The sequence below is a fragment of the Eumetopias jubatus genome, unplaced genomic scaffold (assembly GCF_037043125.1).
Source record: "Eumetopias jubatus isolate StellerSeaLion01/CBP00866 unplaced genomic scaffold, mEumJub1_p1.0 scaffold_1, whole genome shotgun sequence".
In the NCBI taxonomy this organism is placed as follows: Eukaryota; Metazoa; Chordata; class Mammalia; order Carnivora; family Otariidae; genus Eumetopias; species Eumetopias jubatus.
Genome location: NW_028274807.1, coordinates 89,446,997 through 89,465,521, shown reverse-complemented (window position 1 = coordinate 89,465,521; position 18,525 = coordinate 89,446,997). Strand labels below are relative to the sequence as shown.

General features: G+C 34.4%; 1 protein-coding gene across 2 annotated transcripts in view; it reads left to right on the top strand.

Annotated features, from left to right (window-relative positions):
• NAALADL2 (N-acetylated alpha-linked acidic dipeptidase like 2) overlaps positions 1-18,525 on the top strand; it is a 690,507-nt gene that overhangs the window by 129,652 nt on the left and 542,330 nt on the right. For both annotated transcript variants that reach the window (XM_028101069.2, XM_088019029.1), the window contains exon 2: positions 16,832-17,105. In XM_028101069.2, the coding sequence (XP_027956870.2) occupies positions 16,832-17,105 (274 nt within the window). The remainder of the gene's footprint in view (positions 1-16,831; positions 17,106-18,525) is intronic.

The following is an 18,525-nucleotide window of genomic DNA, read 5'->3' as shown; positions in this document are numbered from 1 at the left end:
AGATGGCAAATAGGTCTTTATAATTTCCTCCATAAATCAAAATTAAGTTGATATATATATATATATACACATATACACATATATATGTATATATATATAGAGAGAGAGAGAGAGAGACATACATATATATATATATATATATATGATGTAGTCCTTTTACTAAAGTAGATGCTGTGCCTTCCGTTTCAGGCCTTAGGACAGATCACTTAGGAAAGAAAAAGAATAGTAACATTTATTAGGTTCTTGGAAGTTCTAGAGACTGTGCTTAAGCACTTTGCATATGTTTTCTCATTGAATGCTCTCAAAAAACAAAACAAAACAAAACACCCTGTAAAATGTTACTGTTCAACATATTATAGTGTTGAAACTGAGGCTCCAAAGATATCGATATGTCCAAGGTCATCTAGCTTGAATCAGAATTTAAGCCCTCTTTTGCTGAATCCCAAATCCAGAATCTTTCCACTCTCTACCCTACTCTTCCCAAAGCTCCCATCTCCCCCTCCACCCACTAACTCCTGTCAATCTTTTGTTGACAGTTAGCTGTTCAAGTGTCTTGGGTTATTCATTAGGTTCAGTAGATTAGGTTCTGGCCCTCTTGGAATAGTATATGTCAGAAATATACCAACATCAGTCTTGCTCAATGCTGCTCATTTTTTTCCCTCATGTGTACAATAGAGATGAAGTACTTAAGTGACAGCTTATTCAAATATCACAACATGCAATACACTCTTCTTGTCAAAACTCTCTTGTTTCCTATCATTTTAACATTTAGAGTTTTCATTTTTGTTTCCACACTGTCATGATTTCCAATGACCAGACATCTCCACAGATTGATTTCAATTCATTTCATGAAGTTGTTATGTACGGTCGCATATAACATTCAGTTCATAACATTTTTTTCATGATTTATGCAATTTGTCATATAGTGAGTATGACTTAATAGAGAAGATTTGACTCTAGGTTGCTGAAATGAGTCTGCCCATGAAGGAAAGTAGTCTTGATAACAACTGATGAGTAATATTTAAATTCTTACTTGTTTTGATCACTACTCTTTCAACAGCCTTAACCTATTTGCAGTATCACAGAAAAACAATATCTAAAAATTATTTTTAAAATATATTAGCCCTTTCTGGGGTACCTGGGTGGCTAAGCCAGTTAAGCATCTTCCTTTGACTCGGGTCATGATCCCAGAGTCCTGGGATTGAGCCCCACATTGGGCTTCTTGCTCAGAGGGGAGCCTGCTTCTCTCTCTTCCTCTGCTGCTTCCCCTGCTTGTGCTCTTTGGCTCTCAAATAAACAAGTAAATAAATACATACGTACATAAAATCTTTTTAAAAGGTATATATATATGTAAATATATATATAAAACCCCTTCCATTATGTAAAATACCTTCATTGTTTCAGTCAACATTGCAGTAGTTCTCAAGATTTAATTTGCTATATTGGAAAATAAACTAAAATATGTGTATATTGTAACAAAATTGTATTCTAATATAGTATTAAAGGCATATATTTTTTAAAGATTTTATTTATTTATCTGACAGAGAGAGACACAGCGAGAGCAGGAACACAAGCAGGGGAAGTGGGAGAGGGAGAAGCAGGCTTCTCGCTGAGCAGGGAGCCCGATGTGGGACTTGATCCCAGGACCCTGGGATCATGACCTGAGCCGAAGGCAGATGCTTAATGACTGAGCCACCCAGGTGCCCAAGGCATATTTATTTAGTAAAAATATTTACGGAATATATGTTACAGTTACCATTTACTAGGTGCAAGACATTGTAGTTAGAGTTTAGGATGTGTTGAAAGGGATAAGACTCACTACTTGTCCTTAAAAAGTTCTTTTTTAATTAGTAACACCGATTAATTTTATATTAATGCCAAGAAAAGAAAATCATGTTAGCATTTTAGATACCTAAAAAAAATTCTCAGTAAATATGCTTATTCTGAAGTATGATGGAGATTGGCCATTTTTTTGTTACAATCTTAATGAAATGAAATATTTCTCCTGATATTTATTTAGTAATGTATTCAACTACCTAAAGAAACATTGGATCATGGAGTAGTGACTCTTTAAATCATAAGTCCCTGTAAATATTGATATCATCCAACTTTATGTCATTGAATTAGAGAACCTAGCAGATGAAACTAAATTTTTAAACATTCTTTATTTAAATTCAATTTAGTTAACATATACTGTATTATTAGTTTCAGGGGTAGAATTTAGTGATTCCTCAGTTGCATTTAATACCCAGTGCTCATTACATCAAGTGCCTTCCCTAATGCCCATCACCCAATTACCCCATTCCCCACACACCTCCCGAAACTAAAGATTTGTAATGTCTTACTGATAGGATTAACTTGACCATTTTATGAGTCTGCTTTTAGATTCGGTTTAGGTAAATTAAAGTGACTTAATCTGAAAAGTAACCTTTGACAGCAATTCTCTCTGAAAAACACAAAAAGAGTCTCAGAAACCGGACAATATTACCAGATCATGAACTGAGCCGGAACCAAGAGTTAGACACTTAACCCACGGAGCCACCCAAGCACCCCACTACTGTATTTTTCAATTGTAATCCAAACATGCTAGAGATAAAGTTCTCTCTTATATGCAAGGGTGAGAGATGTAGTTATAACACTGGACTTTTTTTTTTTTCTTTTTTCTGCCCCCCTTCCCCGGTCATAACAGATGTGTTGATATTTTATTTCTTTGTGTTCTGGTTTTTAATAAAGCTTACTCTACTGTTTCGCAACATTTATATTTTACTGTCTGTGAAACAAAAGTTTGAAAGAAATATCAAATTAATTAAATAAGTACTTATTGATCTTTATGCTAGGGACTTAGCAGGAGGTCACCAGGCCTATCAGCATCATTTCATAACATGCAAAGAAGACAGTTATGTGCCATGTTCTCCTGGATTACACAAAGAGAGGGGATATTAAGATCTCCTTCAGATAATCTACTTATGTGCAAATTTTTTTCAAAAGTAATGCATAAGGAGTTTTCTTCTTTGTTGTCTAGATGACTCCCAAGCTCTGAAATTTGGTGTATTGTATTCTTGAAACAGTTCCTTTGATTTCCCTAAATTCTACTTTCTCATAAGCATTAAAGATCTCTCTCTTCCAGCTTCACACCATCTGACTTTTGATTATTTTACCCAGAATACTGTGCTTTCTAACACTCGGTGTTTTTATTGTGTTTGCCAAGTGTCTAAGATTGTGAGACTATCTGCTCCTTCCAAAGAGCTAAGTAATATAGTGGATATCTGAAATACAATGTAGTATAGTAGCAATCTGACCTATTTAATCTGGAACATTTTCCATCATAATTACATTACCTGATTTTCAATTTCCTTAGTTATAAAACAGTAACAGTATTTATTTGAGAGTTTTTTATGCAATGAATCTGCACAATGCTTTCAGTCCTAATACTATATATTCAATACATTATTTGTACTTATTGTGTTATTTTAGAAGGTAAGAAATAGTTGAGTAAGTAATCATGCTTTTATTTGACATGGTGTTAGTGGCTGGCTGGCAAGGAAGGTGAGGGGATGCTCCCATTTTCTCTGAACCATTAAATTTCTTGATATTATGTGTGATACAGTTTTATCATGTGTTTTAGTCTTTATATTTCCAAAGCAAAATTAAAAGATAAAAAATCAGTTCATGCTTTAGTGTTTATTCATTTATTTATTTACTTTTTAGTGTTCATAGTAGCTTTATTTGCAAGAGTCAAAAAAATAGAACCAACCTCAGTGTTCATTAATGGGTGAATGAATAAACATTGTGGTTATCTCCATAAGATGGAAAACAGCAATTAAAAAAAAAAAAGTGAACGATTGATACATAAAACAACATGGATAAATCTCAAAAAGCATGCTGAGTGAATAAAGCCAGACAAAACAGAGTCCTACTATATGATTCTATATAAAATATAAAATTCTAGGAAATGAAAATTAACCTACAGTGACAGAAAGCAGTTCAGTGTTTGTCCCTTGAAGAACAAAGGGGCAAGTAGGAGGATTTCATAGGACATGCTTCAGTGTTTAAATTCACTACACACATATAGTATATAATTCACAGAATTTTACTACATTGGCTACCAATTTGGATAATAAATTTAAAGACATTTTTGATTTTTTAGTATGTGAAAAATACCAGTTGGTATAGTATGAGTCCTTGTGTATGTTAATTGTATACACACATGATAAAATCCCAGTGAACTTTAGTAAATGTGCTGTGTTTTTCTTTGCTAGTATGTTTCTTTAGCTGTTTTCTTTCCCCATTCATTTACAATGTGATCTTGGCACTCACCCGGGTACTAGGAATGCTACATGCATCGCTTCCTCCAATTCTAACATCAGTGTTGCTCTGTGGCTTATCCAGTAGCAGGTGTTGAACATTGATATAAACAGAATTTTGTCTACCAAAGCCAAAATCCTCCCATTGCCAGTCTCCACTGGCCAAAGGAATGCTAATGCAAAACTTCCAAATTCAAGTCTCAGGCATGACGGTTCATTATGCTGTCTGCCAAGACTACTGGCCCATAGAAACTCTTATTTTAAAAATTAAGGCAAAGTAAAACTTTCTGTCAAATACCTTGTGATTTTAGGTGACACACTCCTAGTTTTGCAGCTTTCTCTGGAATTAGTAAATTGAAATTACATTGCAGTTAATTACTTAATAACATTTGTCTTTGAATATAGAAAATTACCTAATTGTAACAGAACTGTTCACCATAAATCCCAAAATACCTATTATGGGGGAAAAAACATTAAGAAAAATGGTGGAAAGTCTCAGTAAAATTTAGGCATTTTAGTATTCTATGTGATTTGAAGTGATTAATGACTAGAATCCTTTGATTAAAACATTTGTATCAAGGGGCGCCTGGGTGGCTCAGTCGGTTGAGCCTCTGCCTTCAGCTCAGGTTATGATCCCAGGGTCCTGGGATGGAGCCCCACATCAAGCCTGGCATCAGGCTCCGTGCTCAGTTGGGAGCCTGTTTCTCCATCTCCCTCTGCCTGCTCCTCTTCCTCCTTGTGCTCTCTCTCTGTCAAATAAATAAATAAAATCTTTAAAAAAATAAAATAAGTAAAACATTTGTATCAAGATTTTTCTTAATGGCCACTGATTTATTTAGAACAATCTAGATTTAAAAGTTACATAATTTCAAAACATGGAACTCACATAGCCTCCTCAAGTCTTTTTGGGGGGAGGACAAGATCATTATAAATAATTTGACAAATTTAAAATACAGTTTTAAAAGACAACAGAATTAAAAAGTAGTCTTAGGAAAATTTGATTTGAACAAGTATTTATTAACTTATTATGATTTGAAATGTTAGGTAATGTTTATTAAAAATATTGTTCCCTCTATCATTTTTAAAAGACCAGTGATTTTATAACCATGTGTATACAAAAACTTCATTAACATTTTTCAGGATACTTTATATAGATGTATAGATATAGTGGTTCTCTTCAGATTACTATAAAGAGGTTTCATTTTCCCTTAAATCCAGTCAACCATCAAAATATGGAAGATTTGTGGGGTGCCTGGGTGGCTCAGTTGGTTAAGCAACTGCCTTCGGCTCAGGTCATGATCCTGGAGTCTCAGGATCGAGTCCCACATCGGGCTCCCTGCTCAGCAGGGAGTCTGCTTCTCCCTCTGACCCTCTTCCCTCTCGTGCTCACTATCTCTCATTCTCTCTCTCTCTAATAAATAAATAAAATCTTAAAAAAATATATGGAAGATTTGAATAATTTCAGGTAGGGCAATGTGCAAAATGATACCACATCAATCAACCTTGAATAAATTATCTAATTATAGGTCTGTGAAAAAAACCAAAAACAAGAACATGAATCATAATTCTTAACTACTTTTGCAGAGTTTCCCTGCGTGGATATTGTGGAAATAGCAATCAATATTTACAAAGAAACCATGTCTTACATGGAAGTTGGGTACTCAAGTTAGTGTATTTCTGGTTTTGGTACTATTTAAAAACAAATATTCTCAAAAACACGTAGATAATGTATACATAAACTTCCTTTAAAATGCTGCTATCCTGAGCTAACAGAATAGTAAAGGAAATCCTCAAGGGGACCAAAACTGAGGAAAGAGCGCTGCGGCAAGTGATGAATCCAGAAACTTAGAACTTTGAGGATTAATAGCCGGTGGCACAGGGAGCAATGGAAGAGCTACGATTCAAAGAAGAAATAATAAAATTCTTATAGCATTAAAGACATTGAATCAGTAGTTCACAGTTCTCTCAAGTACAGACATTGTTTAGTTTAAAAATAATTCCTATCTTTCAAAAATTATAATCAAATTCAAACTCTCCCAGTTTAAGAATGATTTCTATATTTCAAAAATTATAATCACATTCAAGCTTTCCCAGAGAACAGATCAAGAAGGAACACCCTCTATCTCATTTTATGAGATTTGTATAACTTCAAGCCAAAATCAGGCAGAAATGATGCCAGAGGGGAATATTGTCTATCAACTTTACTTTTAAAAATAGAAATGAAAATTATAAACAAGATGTTGGCAAAATAAATCACATAATAGCCAAATATTATAATGCATTCTACTAAGTAAAAGTTAATCCTAGGAATGCAAGTTTGAATGCTAAAAAATCAACTACTATAATCCATTATGTTAAAGAAAAGGATAATATGATTCTTAATAAATGCATCAGAATTTATGATAAAATTTAATACTGATTCATAAAACATCTTTTATCAAAATAAGAATGGGAGGAACATCTTTAACCTGATATTTGGAATATGAAATAGATGACCATTATCACACCTTATTAAATATTTTATTAAATATTTTCTGGAGGTTTTAATCTGCAATGTAATATAAAAATAGTAATAGTATCTATAAGTGACTAGAAAGGAAGTAATAAAACCCTTATTATTTGCTTATCACATAACTTTTTTTAATGTAGAAAACTCAAGGACTATTATCATTAGTAAGGGAATTTAGCAGGATTATTTGATAGAACAGAATAGTATTCCTCAGTACCAGTAATAAGCAGAAAAATATTTTTAAAACATTTTATATTAGCATTGACTACTATTTGATATATTAAGGACTTATTTTTATGTTATTATAAGGATGACAAATTGATCTTCCTCAAATTGATCCTCAAATTGATCTTCAGTCTCAGGGTAATTCCAGATACAATCTTGACAAGGAAATTGATAAGCTCATTCCATTATTAATATGTAAGAGAAAAAAAATAGTGAAGATGTTTTTGAGGAAGTATAAGTAGGAGGACTTGTCATTCTGAATATTAACATGTATTGGAAAGTCAAACTAATTAAAATAACATATTATAATGAAGATGGATCAAAAAGATGGAATTGGAATTGATTGGGGGATCCCTGACAGACCCACACACATATGGAAATTCATGAATGACAGAAATGCCATTGCACATTGGTGAAGAGTTTGACCAAGGGTACTAGAATGGTTATTAATATGGAAAAAAAGTGATAGTGAATTCACAATACACATAAACCCATTCTAGGTAAACACTGAAATGTTTAAAAACAAATTCCTTAAAACTTTAGGAAAAATTAGAATCATTTTCTCACACCAGGTTTGAGAAGAATTTCATAAGCACGTCAAAAAAGTGTATAGACCATTGCATTATATTAAAATTACATTGAAATTACGAACTTCTATTCATCATAGGACAAGACATTGAAAATGAAAGAGAAGCCCAAAACTGGTAGAACACAGTGTCATATATGACCTATGAAGAATTTTCCAGAATATAGAAAAACTTGCATAAATATGGGCAAAAACATAGTCACAGCACAGGAAAGGGAACATAGATAGCTAAATAATAAATGAAAAGATCCTCATTAGTAATTATGGAAATGTAAGTGAAAGACACATCGGTATACAATTTTATGCTCATTGGTTAGCAAAAATTAGATACACTGAAAATAGGACCTCTTAAAAATTGCTGGTGGTATAAAACATTTTATAAAATTGCATAGCATACCCTGCAACCCAGTAAAGGTACTTTGAGTTAAACAAATAATGATATACAATTTCACACCTGCCACATTGGCAAAAATATAAAATGAAATAAAATAAAGGACAACATCAAGTGTTGGTGAGGAATGGAAGGTCAGAACTCTCATGCAGAGCAGATAGGAATGTAATCAAAACCCTTTTAAAAGCTTTTTGGCAGGGTGCCTGGCTGGCTCAGTTGGTAGAACATGTGACTCTTGATCTCAGGCTCCTGAGTTCAAGCCCCATATTAAGTGCAGAGATACTTAAGTAAATAAATCTTTAATATAAATAAATAAAAGCATTTTGGCACTTCTTATATACAGGTATATGCCTTCCTTGCCTAAAGAAACTCTTGCATATGTCTATCAGGAAATATGAACAAGAACCTTCCTTTATTTTTTTTCTTGTGCCCTTTCATGGAAGAAGAAAAGATCTAGGGATGAAAAAGTCTCTTATGCATTTCCCATTGACTGAATCTAAAACTGACTGGAAGCCAGAGGGCCTGATAAAGGTCCATAAATGTTGGCCTTCTAAGCATTCAGGAAATATCAGGCAGAGAGAGGATCTGGGGGACAAAGGAAGTATTCTATCATCCAGATGTTAATAGAAAGTTGATTTACATCGAGCTGTGTAGATATTCTCATAGTTTTTTTTTTTTTAAGTTACTTCTGTGTGTTGGTTATTTTCTAATTTTGTCTATTTTCTCCTTTTAAAAAGTAAATAGTTTACCTAATGATTTATTGTCTTCCTTTCTTGCTTGTATTATAACTTCCTCATATTTATAATAATGGAAAACTGGGAACAATTTTAAAATATTTATTTCAGGAAATCAATAAATAAATGAGGAGGAATCTAAGAAACTTCATAGTAAGTGAAAAAAAGCAAATCACAAAAGAATGCATATATTAGCTATAATCACCATGTTATAAGTTGCTAAGAGACTAGATGTTAAATGTTATCACTACAAAAAAGAAATGATAGTTATGTGATGTGTGGAGAAGTTAGCTAACATTACAGTGGTAATCATTTTGCAACAATAAGTGTATCAAATTAATATGTTGTACACCTTAAACTTATACAATGTTTTATACCAATTATCTCTCAATAAAGATGGAAAAAATGAATACATATATAAAATGCCAACTATATAAAAGCAAGCATTCAAAAAAATAAGAGGTGAATTGTTAAGGCCATATGCGTACCTAAATATTAAATCTATACAAAGAAGGCAATGAGAAGTAAAAAAGGAAAAAAAAAATCAGATTGGGGGGGTGGTTACCCTAGGGGGCCAAGGTAAATGATGAAATAAAGAGTACTGAAGGGGCTTCAATAATATCAGAGATGTTATACTTCATAAGATGGGTTGTTCCTTCATTATTCTTTATATTTTGTATGTTATATGTTCTTTTATAGTCAATTTGTTCATGATATTAAAAAATGAAATTATAGTACAAAAAGTATATATCCCTTCAATTCAGAGTGAGGTAGAAAATGTCGATATCCTCTCCTCAGGAATTTTTAGCTTAGTACTTAATAATATTTAGAAATTCTCCAGCATTGGAACAAATTACTAATTCTTCAGTTGAGCCCCTAAAGAAATATTTGATTTACTTTTTGAGGCCATCTTGTATAATATATACACCTAAAAAATTTACTGTTTTGTTTTTTTTTTGAGTTGCTTATACCATAAAGCACTTTGGAACTGAGATCAGCAAAATAAATGGCAAATTAAACATTCTACATACTCAGAGGTAGATTCATGCTCATCAATTAACCAAGAAGAAGAGCAAACAAACACACAAACCAAAAGGCTAAATGAAAATTTGCTTTTTTTCTATTGATGTTGACCATATACAGATAAATTTGAATAAATAAGATATGTGTTTTGCAACTCTACACATACTACAAAAGAACATTATTGATGCATCTTTCTAAATAACTTTCTCTTCAAACTGAGTTAGGTTTCAACTCAGTTTACTTGCTCTATCCCCAATAGTGCAGAGAGAACTTCAGTGGCAGTAAAGTAAGAGGCTGGGGATACAGAAATCAGATATAGCAACAAAAGAACAGGATAGAGACCTCGATGAGGGAGTAGGCTATGCCAACCTTCATCTCCTCAGAAATAACAATGAGCTAGCCAAGAAATAAAATAGCCTTGGGAGGACTCAAGAGTCCAGTTAAGAACATAGAGCAACACAATGGAGCCAGAAATGGAGATTAACTATACAGAAAGGATTGTGGAGCTCAGCTTAGCTGAGACATCCAGAAATGGTTAGGAACCAAGAAGAAAGGTAGAGGCTATTAGTATCAACCATGCAGTAGATGTCACTGTGGTTCCCAGTGGCCAACTGTGTGGAGGACTCTAGCTGTCTTTGCCACGGAGGGCCTCAGCCACAGACTCCCCGCAGCTTTCACAGTGGAAACTCCATAATGTTCATTGGCACAAACTTCAATGGCCTGATCATCAGAGGACACCAGGAGCTTTCACCACTGAGGTAATCAAAAGCTATCACTGCCACAAATTCCTAGGAGAAGGTGATGCTACTGTGCCCTCTTCCACCAGAAAGAGCTACTATTGCACAATCCATAGGACCAGAGCTGCCACCCCCCCCCCATGCATGCACATTCCTTGACCCTTGAGCCATGGCTGCTCTACAGGTACCCACAGTTTAGACCTGGATATAGTTGCCGCTTTGTGTATACCTGTGGCTTAGGCACTGGAGTCACTGCTGCTGTGGGCTTGCCAGAGCCCTAGACCTCAGGAGCCACTGTCACTCTGTAAGTGCCTATACTCTAGACCCTGGCTTTGTGATTGCTCTAAGAGTGCCCATGCATCAGATCCAATGTCACCATCACTGCAAGGGTGCTGCACGCTGACCAGGAACTAAGATACATCCTTGGCCACAATATCCCCTGTGGGAGAAAAGGAAACAGGAAGTTCCCAGAAGCCTTTGCTCTGAACAGCCTTACTACCACTGCATACCCCACAGCCTTCGCCTCTGAGGATCCCTGCAATCTTATAAGAGACAAAATAGACATGCCAAAAACTGTAAGTAAACAAAGAGGTTCACTATATAATGGGTTTCAATTCATCAAGAGAATAAACAATAATATATGCATGCACCCAGCATTGGAACCCCTATACTGATCAAATTTTAACATACCTAAAGGCAGAAATGCATAGCAATGCAATAGTAGACTTCAGTACCCCACTTTAAATAGTGGGTATCTCATTCAGAAAGAAAATCAGTAAGGAAATGTTGGATGTGAACTACACTTTAGACCAAATGGACCTAATAGACATATACTAAACATTACATCCAACAGCAGCAGAATACTCATTCTTAAGCACACAGAGAACATCTCCATTATAGATCATATGTTAGGGCACAAAACAAGTCTTAAGAAATTTAAAAAGTTTGAAATCATACCAAATATCTTTTCTTTTTTTAAAAGATTTTATTTATTAGAGAGAGTGCATGAGCTGGGTGGGGGAGCAGAAGCAGACTCCCCACTGAACAGGGAGCCTGACTTGGGTCTCGATACCAGGACCCTGAGATCCATGACCTGAGCCAAAGGCAGATGCTTAGCCAACTGAGCCACCCAGGCACCCCCCAAATATCTTTTCTGGTTACAATGTTGTGAAACTAGAATATAATAACAGGATGAAAATGGGAAAATGAAAATAGGTAGAAATTAAACAACATACTCCTGAACAACTGATGTGTCATGGAAAAAATCAAAAAGGAAATTAAAAAAAAAAAATCTTGAGACAAACAAAAATGGAAACAACATACAAAATTTATGGGATGTCGCAAAAACAGTTCTAAGAGAAAGTTTATAGAGATAAATGCCTACATTAAGGAAAAAAAATATCAAATAAGCAACCTAACTTTACACCCCAGGGAACTAGGAGAAGAACCAACTAAGCCTAAAGTTAGCAAAAGGAAGAGAATAGCAAAGATCTGAGCAGATATAAGTGAAATAGAAATTAGGAAAACAATAGAAAAAAATCAATGGAACTAAGAACTTTCTTTTTAAAAGATAAAATTAACAAACCTTTAGCTAGACTAAATAAGACGAAAGAGAAAACTCAAAATTAGAAATAATGATGACGATATTACAACCGACACCACAAAAATATAAAGAAACATGAGACGACTGTGAACAATTATATGCCAACAAATTGCACAACCTAAAAGAAATGGCTAAATTCCTAGCAACATACAACCAACCTCCCAAGACTGAATCATGAAGAAATAGAAAATCGGAATTGATGCATAACTAGAAAGGAGATTGACTCAATAATCAAAAACCTCCAAACCAAGAAAAGCCCAGGATCAGATGGCTTTACTAGTGAATTCTACCAAGCATTTAAAGAAGAATTAATGCTAGTCCTTCTCAAACTCTTCCAAAAAGTTGAAACTCATGATCTGAGGCCAATATTAACATGAATACCAAAGCCAGACAAGAATACTATGAGAAAAGAAAATTATAGGTCAGTATGCTGATGAACCTTGCTGTAAAAATCCCCACATAAAATACTAGCAAACAGAATCCAACAGCGTATTTACAGGCTCATACACTATGAGCAAGTGGGATTTATTCCTGAGATAAAAGGATGGTTGAAAATATGCAAATCAGTAAGTTTGGTATACCATATTAACAGAATGAAGGATAAAAATCGTATGACATCTCAATAGATGCAGAAAAAAAGCATAGGGCAAAATTCAACATCCTTTCATTATAAAAACTTTCATTAAGTCAAGTATAGAGAAAAGAAGGAATACTTTAGTAAAGGCAGACATACAGCTAACATCAGACTTGACAATGAAGAGCTAAAAGCTTTTCCTCTAAGATTAGGAACAAGACAAAGATGCTCAATCTCTCCACTTCTAGTCAATATATTACTGGAAGTCCTAGCCAGAACAATTAGGCATAAATAAACAAATAAATAAATCTTATTATATTGGAAAGAAAGAAGTAGAATTGTCTGTTTACACATGACACACATGACATGATTTTATATACAGAAAACCTTAAAGCTTCCACAAAAACACTATTAGAAGTAATAAACAAATTCAGTAAAGTTGCAGGATAGAAAATTAATTAAAAATCAATTGAATTTCTACACATTAGCAACAAACTATGTGAAAAAGAAATTAAGAAAACAATCCCATTTATAGTAACACTAAAAACAATAAAACACTTAGGAATAAATGTTACCAAGGAGGTGAAATACCTGTATACTGAAAACTATAAGACATTGGTGAAAAAAACTGAAAAAAATATAGAAATAAATGGAAGTCTATCTCATGTTCTTGGATTAGAAGAATTAATACTGTTAATATACTGAACATACTATCCAAAGTAATCTACAGATTCAGTGCAATCCCTATCAAAATTCCAATGGCATTTTTCACAGAAATAGAACAACCCTAAATTTATATGGAACCAGAAAAGCCCCTGAATAGCCAAAGCAATTTTGAGAAAGAACAAATCTGGATACATCATACTTCTTGACTTAAAACTATATTATGAGGCTATAGTATTTAAAATATTATGGTACGGCATAAAAACTGATCTGTGATCTGTTTAATCAAAAATGACCAATGAAACAGATCCAATGATCAAAGATAGATCAATGCAACAGAATAGAGGGCCCAGAAATAAATATATACATAATTGGTCAATTAATTTTCAACAAAGGAACCAGAATAGACAATAGGGAAAGAATAGTTTCTTCAATAAATAGTGTTGAGAAACTGAAATTCACATGCAAAAGAATTAAATTGAACTCCTATCTTTCACCATTCACAAAAAATTAACTTGAAACCGATTAAAGACTTAAATGTAAAACTGAAACTGCAATACCCCTAGAAGAAAGCAAGGGAATATTTCTTGACATTCGTCCTTGCAGTTATTTTTTTTTTTATTGATATGACAACAAAAGCACAGGCAACAAAGCAACAATAAACAAGTGAGACTATATCAAACTAAAAAGCTTCTGCACAGCAAAGGAAAGAGCATGAAAATGAAAAGAACCTGTTGGAATGAGAGAAAATACTTACGCAACATATGTTTGACAAGGGGTTCATATTTGTAATATATAAGGAACTTACACAATTCAGTAGCAAAAAACCACAAATAGTCCAATTAAAAAATGGGTAAAGGACCTAAATAGACTTTTCTCTGAAAAGGATGCCCAAATGACCAACTGATACATGAAAGGTGCTCAGCATCACTAATCATCAGGGAATACAAACCACAATGAGATACCGCCTTAAATCTATTAGGATGTCTATTATTAAAAAAATAAAACAGAAAAAAAAGATAAAAAGCAAAAGAGAACAATAAAAACAACATGTTGGTAAGGATATGAAGAAAAGATAACCTTTGTTATGGGAATCTAAACTGGAACAGCCATTATGGAAAACAGTATAGATGTTCCTCAAAAAATTAAAACTAGAACTGCCATACTATCCAGCAATCCACTTCTGGGTGTATATCCAAAGGAAATGAAGTCAGAAGAGATATTTGCACTCATGTTCATTGCAGCGTTATTCACAATAGCCAAAGTATGAAAACAACGTAAGTGCTCATGGATGAATGAATGGATAAGGAAAATGTGGGATAGATATGCAATGGAATATTATTCAACCTTAAAGCAGCCTTCTTTGATAACACAGATATCTCAGAGGATAAGTGCAATAAGACAGAGACTGAGAAAGACAGATACTGATAGTATCACTTACGTGTGTAATCTAAAAAACAAACAAACAAACAAACAAACTCAGAGTAACAGAATAGAATCATAGTTGCCAATGGACTGGGGGTGAGGCAAAGGGGAGATGTTGGTCGAGGGGATACAAGCCTTCAGTGATAAGATGAATAATTTCTGGGGATCTACTGTTTAGTGACTATAGTTAATAATACTACATTGTATACTTCAAATTTGCTAAGAGAGTAGATCTTAAATGTTTTCAACACACACAACACACACATAAAGGTAATGGATATGTTAATTAGATTGTCATAATTTCATAATGTACATGTATATCAAATGATATTGTACACTTTAAATATATATAATTTCATTTGTCAGTACACAAAAAGCCTCCTCTGCCAAACACACACACACACATACAGACATACACACACAGAAGGCAGACCAGTCTGGGCGCCTGGGTGGCTCAGTTGGTTAAGCGACTGCCTTCGGCTCAGGTCATGATCCTGGAGTCCCGGGATCGAGCCCGCATCGGGCTTCCTGCTCAGCAGGGAGTCTGCTTCTCCCTCTGACCCTCTTCCCTCTCGTGCTCTCTATCTCTCATTCTCTCTCTCTCAAATAAATAAATAAAATCTTAAAAAAAAAAAAGGCAGACCAGTCTTATTCAGAATAAAAAGTGAAATTCTTTCAATCAGCTCTTTCACAAAACTTAACTTGACCAATTGATAATTGGTCAAACTTACATATTAAAAAAATTGAAATAACCTTGGAAAAAATTGGGAAATTATTTATTATTGCATCTTTTTGTTTAGCAGCTTTTAGCTGTGTCAAGAGCCCTACGTTTTGTCTCCGGTAATGCTTCTCTATATTATTATATATGTGTTTTTTTCTGATGTGTATATTCCATATTCCTTTTCCAGATGTGTTTCATTTGGGGGTTATTGAATAAACAAGGTCCTAAATGAATCAAATATGTGTGAGAAAAATAATGTGATGAACCGAAATAAAAATAGTATCCACTTAGGTAACATCTGTTTAGGCAATGTTTTGGATAACAATAAAATTCTTATAAGAAGATACATTTTTGCCAAAGAGGAAACTGGTCCCTTTGCATCCTAGCCCAAAACAAACTTTACTGGATTATTATTTTTAAATTTCACATATCTTATTTTGTTCTGGGTTCTGCACATTTTTTTTTTTGGCTTCTAGGATGTCATAAGCAAAAATAGTATCACTGGATTTTGGAACAGGTATAGGAATAAATATATAGACTACAGCAAGCACACACAAAAAATAATTTCTTATTGATTTGATAATCTGTGGTTGGTTTTACAGCGATATACTAATTTTATTGAATATCATTGTGCTCATAGGATCATGAAATTTGGCATGTAATTTGTATCAAAAGTGTTCTGTCTGTATCATTTTATTTTATTTTATTTTATTTTTTTTAAAGATTTTATTTATTTATTAATGAGAGACACAGAGAGAGAGAGAGCGAGAGAGAGGCAGAGGGAGAAGCAGGCTCCCAAGGAGCAGGGAGCCCGATGCGGGACTCGATCCCAGGACCCTGGGATCATGACCTGAGCCGAAGGCAGACGCTTAACCATCTGAGCCACCCAGGCGCCCCTGTCTGTATCATTTTAAAGAGCAATAGCTATGTATTAATCACATAACTCTATATGGAATCATATTAACTGCAATACAAAACTGTCTCCACCAGCATGACTCCTAGCTTTGGAACTGAGTTTTAAATGGATTATTTTGATGTCCATAGAAAGATCATAACTGATAAAAGAACTAGTTGGCATTAAGCCCTCTCTTCTCTGCAATCCCCTAGTACTTTATGAGTTCTTAATTTAAGAATTTAATTCATTCTGCTTTGATTTAGTGTAATTTCTCTGTAGGCTCATCAGCTCCCACAAACTCTGAGTTTCTTGTATAGTGTCCTGTCGCATTCATCTTTCATATCCCACATCTATTAATAAATGTTCATATATTAAATGGTTAACTCAACAGAATACTTTTTTTTCCTTTTTCTTAGAGTGTGCTTTTTAAATTTCTTCCAGAAATTTGGTACAACTGTACAAAAGTGAAGATGACACAGAAATTTCAAAGAAGATTAAGACTCACTGGACTTCTTTGGGCCTAGAAGAGGTACAGTTTGTAAATTACTCCGTGCTGCTTCATCTGGCAGGCCCGTCTGCCAGCTCTGTGATTCTGGGTAGCAGCGGCCAATGCTTTCGTCCTAATGGCCAACCCTGCAGCGAAGAAGCCAGAACACATAGCAGCCAAGATCTGCTCTACTCATATGCAGCCTATTCTGCCAAAGGAACTCTCGAGGTAATATGACCATTTGTCTCTGTCATTTATAGTGAAATGGAATTAGAAAACAACAGCTTTCATCTAAATTGAACTAACTGGCAAGATGCAACATAAAAAAGTGACCATTAAATGTTCTCAGTGTGGAGGTGCCAGGGAAGGGGACTTGGATTGCCTGACCTTTTTTCTTGTCATATTTTGAAAGCGAAAACACGTTAGAAGAATTTAATTCAAAAGTGTTGAATGTGTGACCGAGTTATTCACATTTGCTTAGGACGCGTTTGTTTTATTTTTGGGGGTTTTGAAGAGGCAAATTTTAATGGATTGACATGGGCAGAAGGGAGAAATGGAGGGAGTTGTGTTTTGAAGTTGTGTACACACACAAGAAATGGAGTGGAAAATCGATGTGATTATTCACAGATTTAAGATTTGAAATACAGTGCTTCTGCTTTCTTGGTGGAAAACACAGGAGATAGGGAGTCAGGTGTAGACTATTGCTTTACTTTTTCTGCTTAGCTAATTTTTTGGCTCAGTGCTGAAGCACGTGCCTTCTAGAGTCACACAGACGGGGAGTTTCAAATCTCAGTTCCCTCATTACCTGCTCTTCTTTAGCCATCTAGGGCTGAGTTCCCTCATCTCTGTGATGGGGATAAAAATAGTTCCAACTTTATAAGGTTGTTGTGAAAATTAAACTAGCTAGTATATGGAAACCTTGGAGAACAGAGCCTAGCCCACAGTAAGGACAAAATACCAGTTAGATATAATATATAATTGGTCCTGTTTCCTTTATATAGGAAGGTTTTCTGTCTCCATGTAAAAATACCATTTTAATAAACAAATTTAGTTTTTTTTACAAACCTTTAGATTGCCTCATTTAATACAAATGAAATAATTATATGTTTCTGATTGTTAATTATTGGCAGAGCTTTTTCAGAATCTATTAACTCTGATTAATACATTAAATATTTAAATCATTTGAAGTTACTTCACAGATACATTCCTGATTTTTGTTTTTTGTTTGTTTGTTTTTCATTATGGGGGGAGAGGGTGGGGAGAGAGTTCTTTTACTGGTGCTTCAGCGTTGTTTGCACTCCGTTATGTCATTCTCTGACTTTTAGCAGAAGGACTGCATATAACCACTACCATAGAAAGCCTTATGATTAATTAAAAGTTAATATAATCGTAAATGTCTGCAGTATTTCTAGGGTAGGACTCATGTAATTTGATTTGATAAATATATACTGTTTATAGTAGGCAATGATGGGAGGGAGCCTGCCAGCACCCTTTTGTTGGTTCACAAGCTCTGATCTCGTCAAGATTCTAAAGTTAGCCCACATATTTTCTTCAGACTCTCAAACCTTCATTAGCCCCCACACATTTCCAGTACCCTCTCTATCCCAGTTGATTCAGCACAGTAATCTCCTTGTCTTGAAAACAAAGC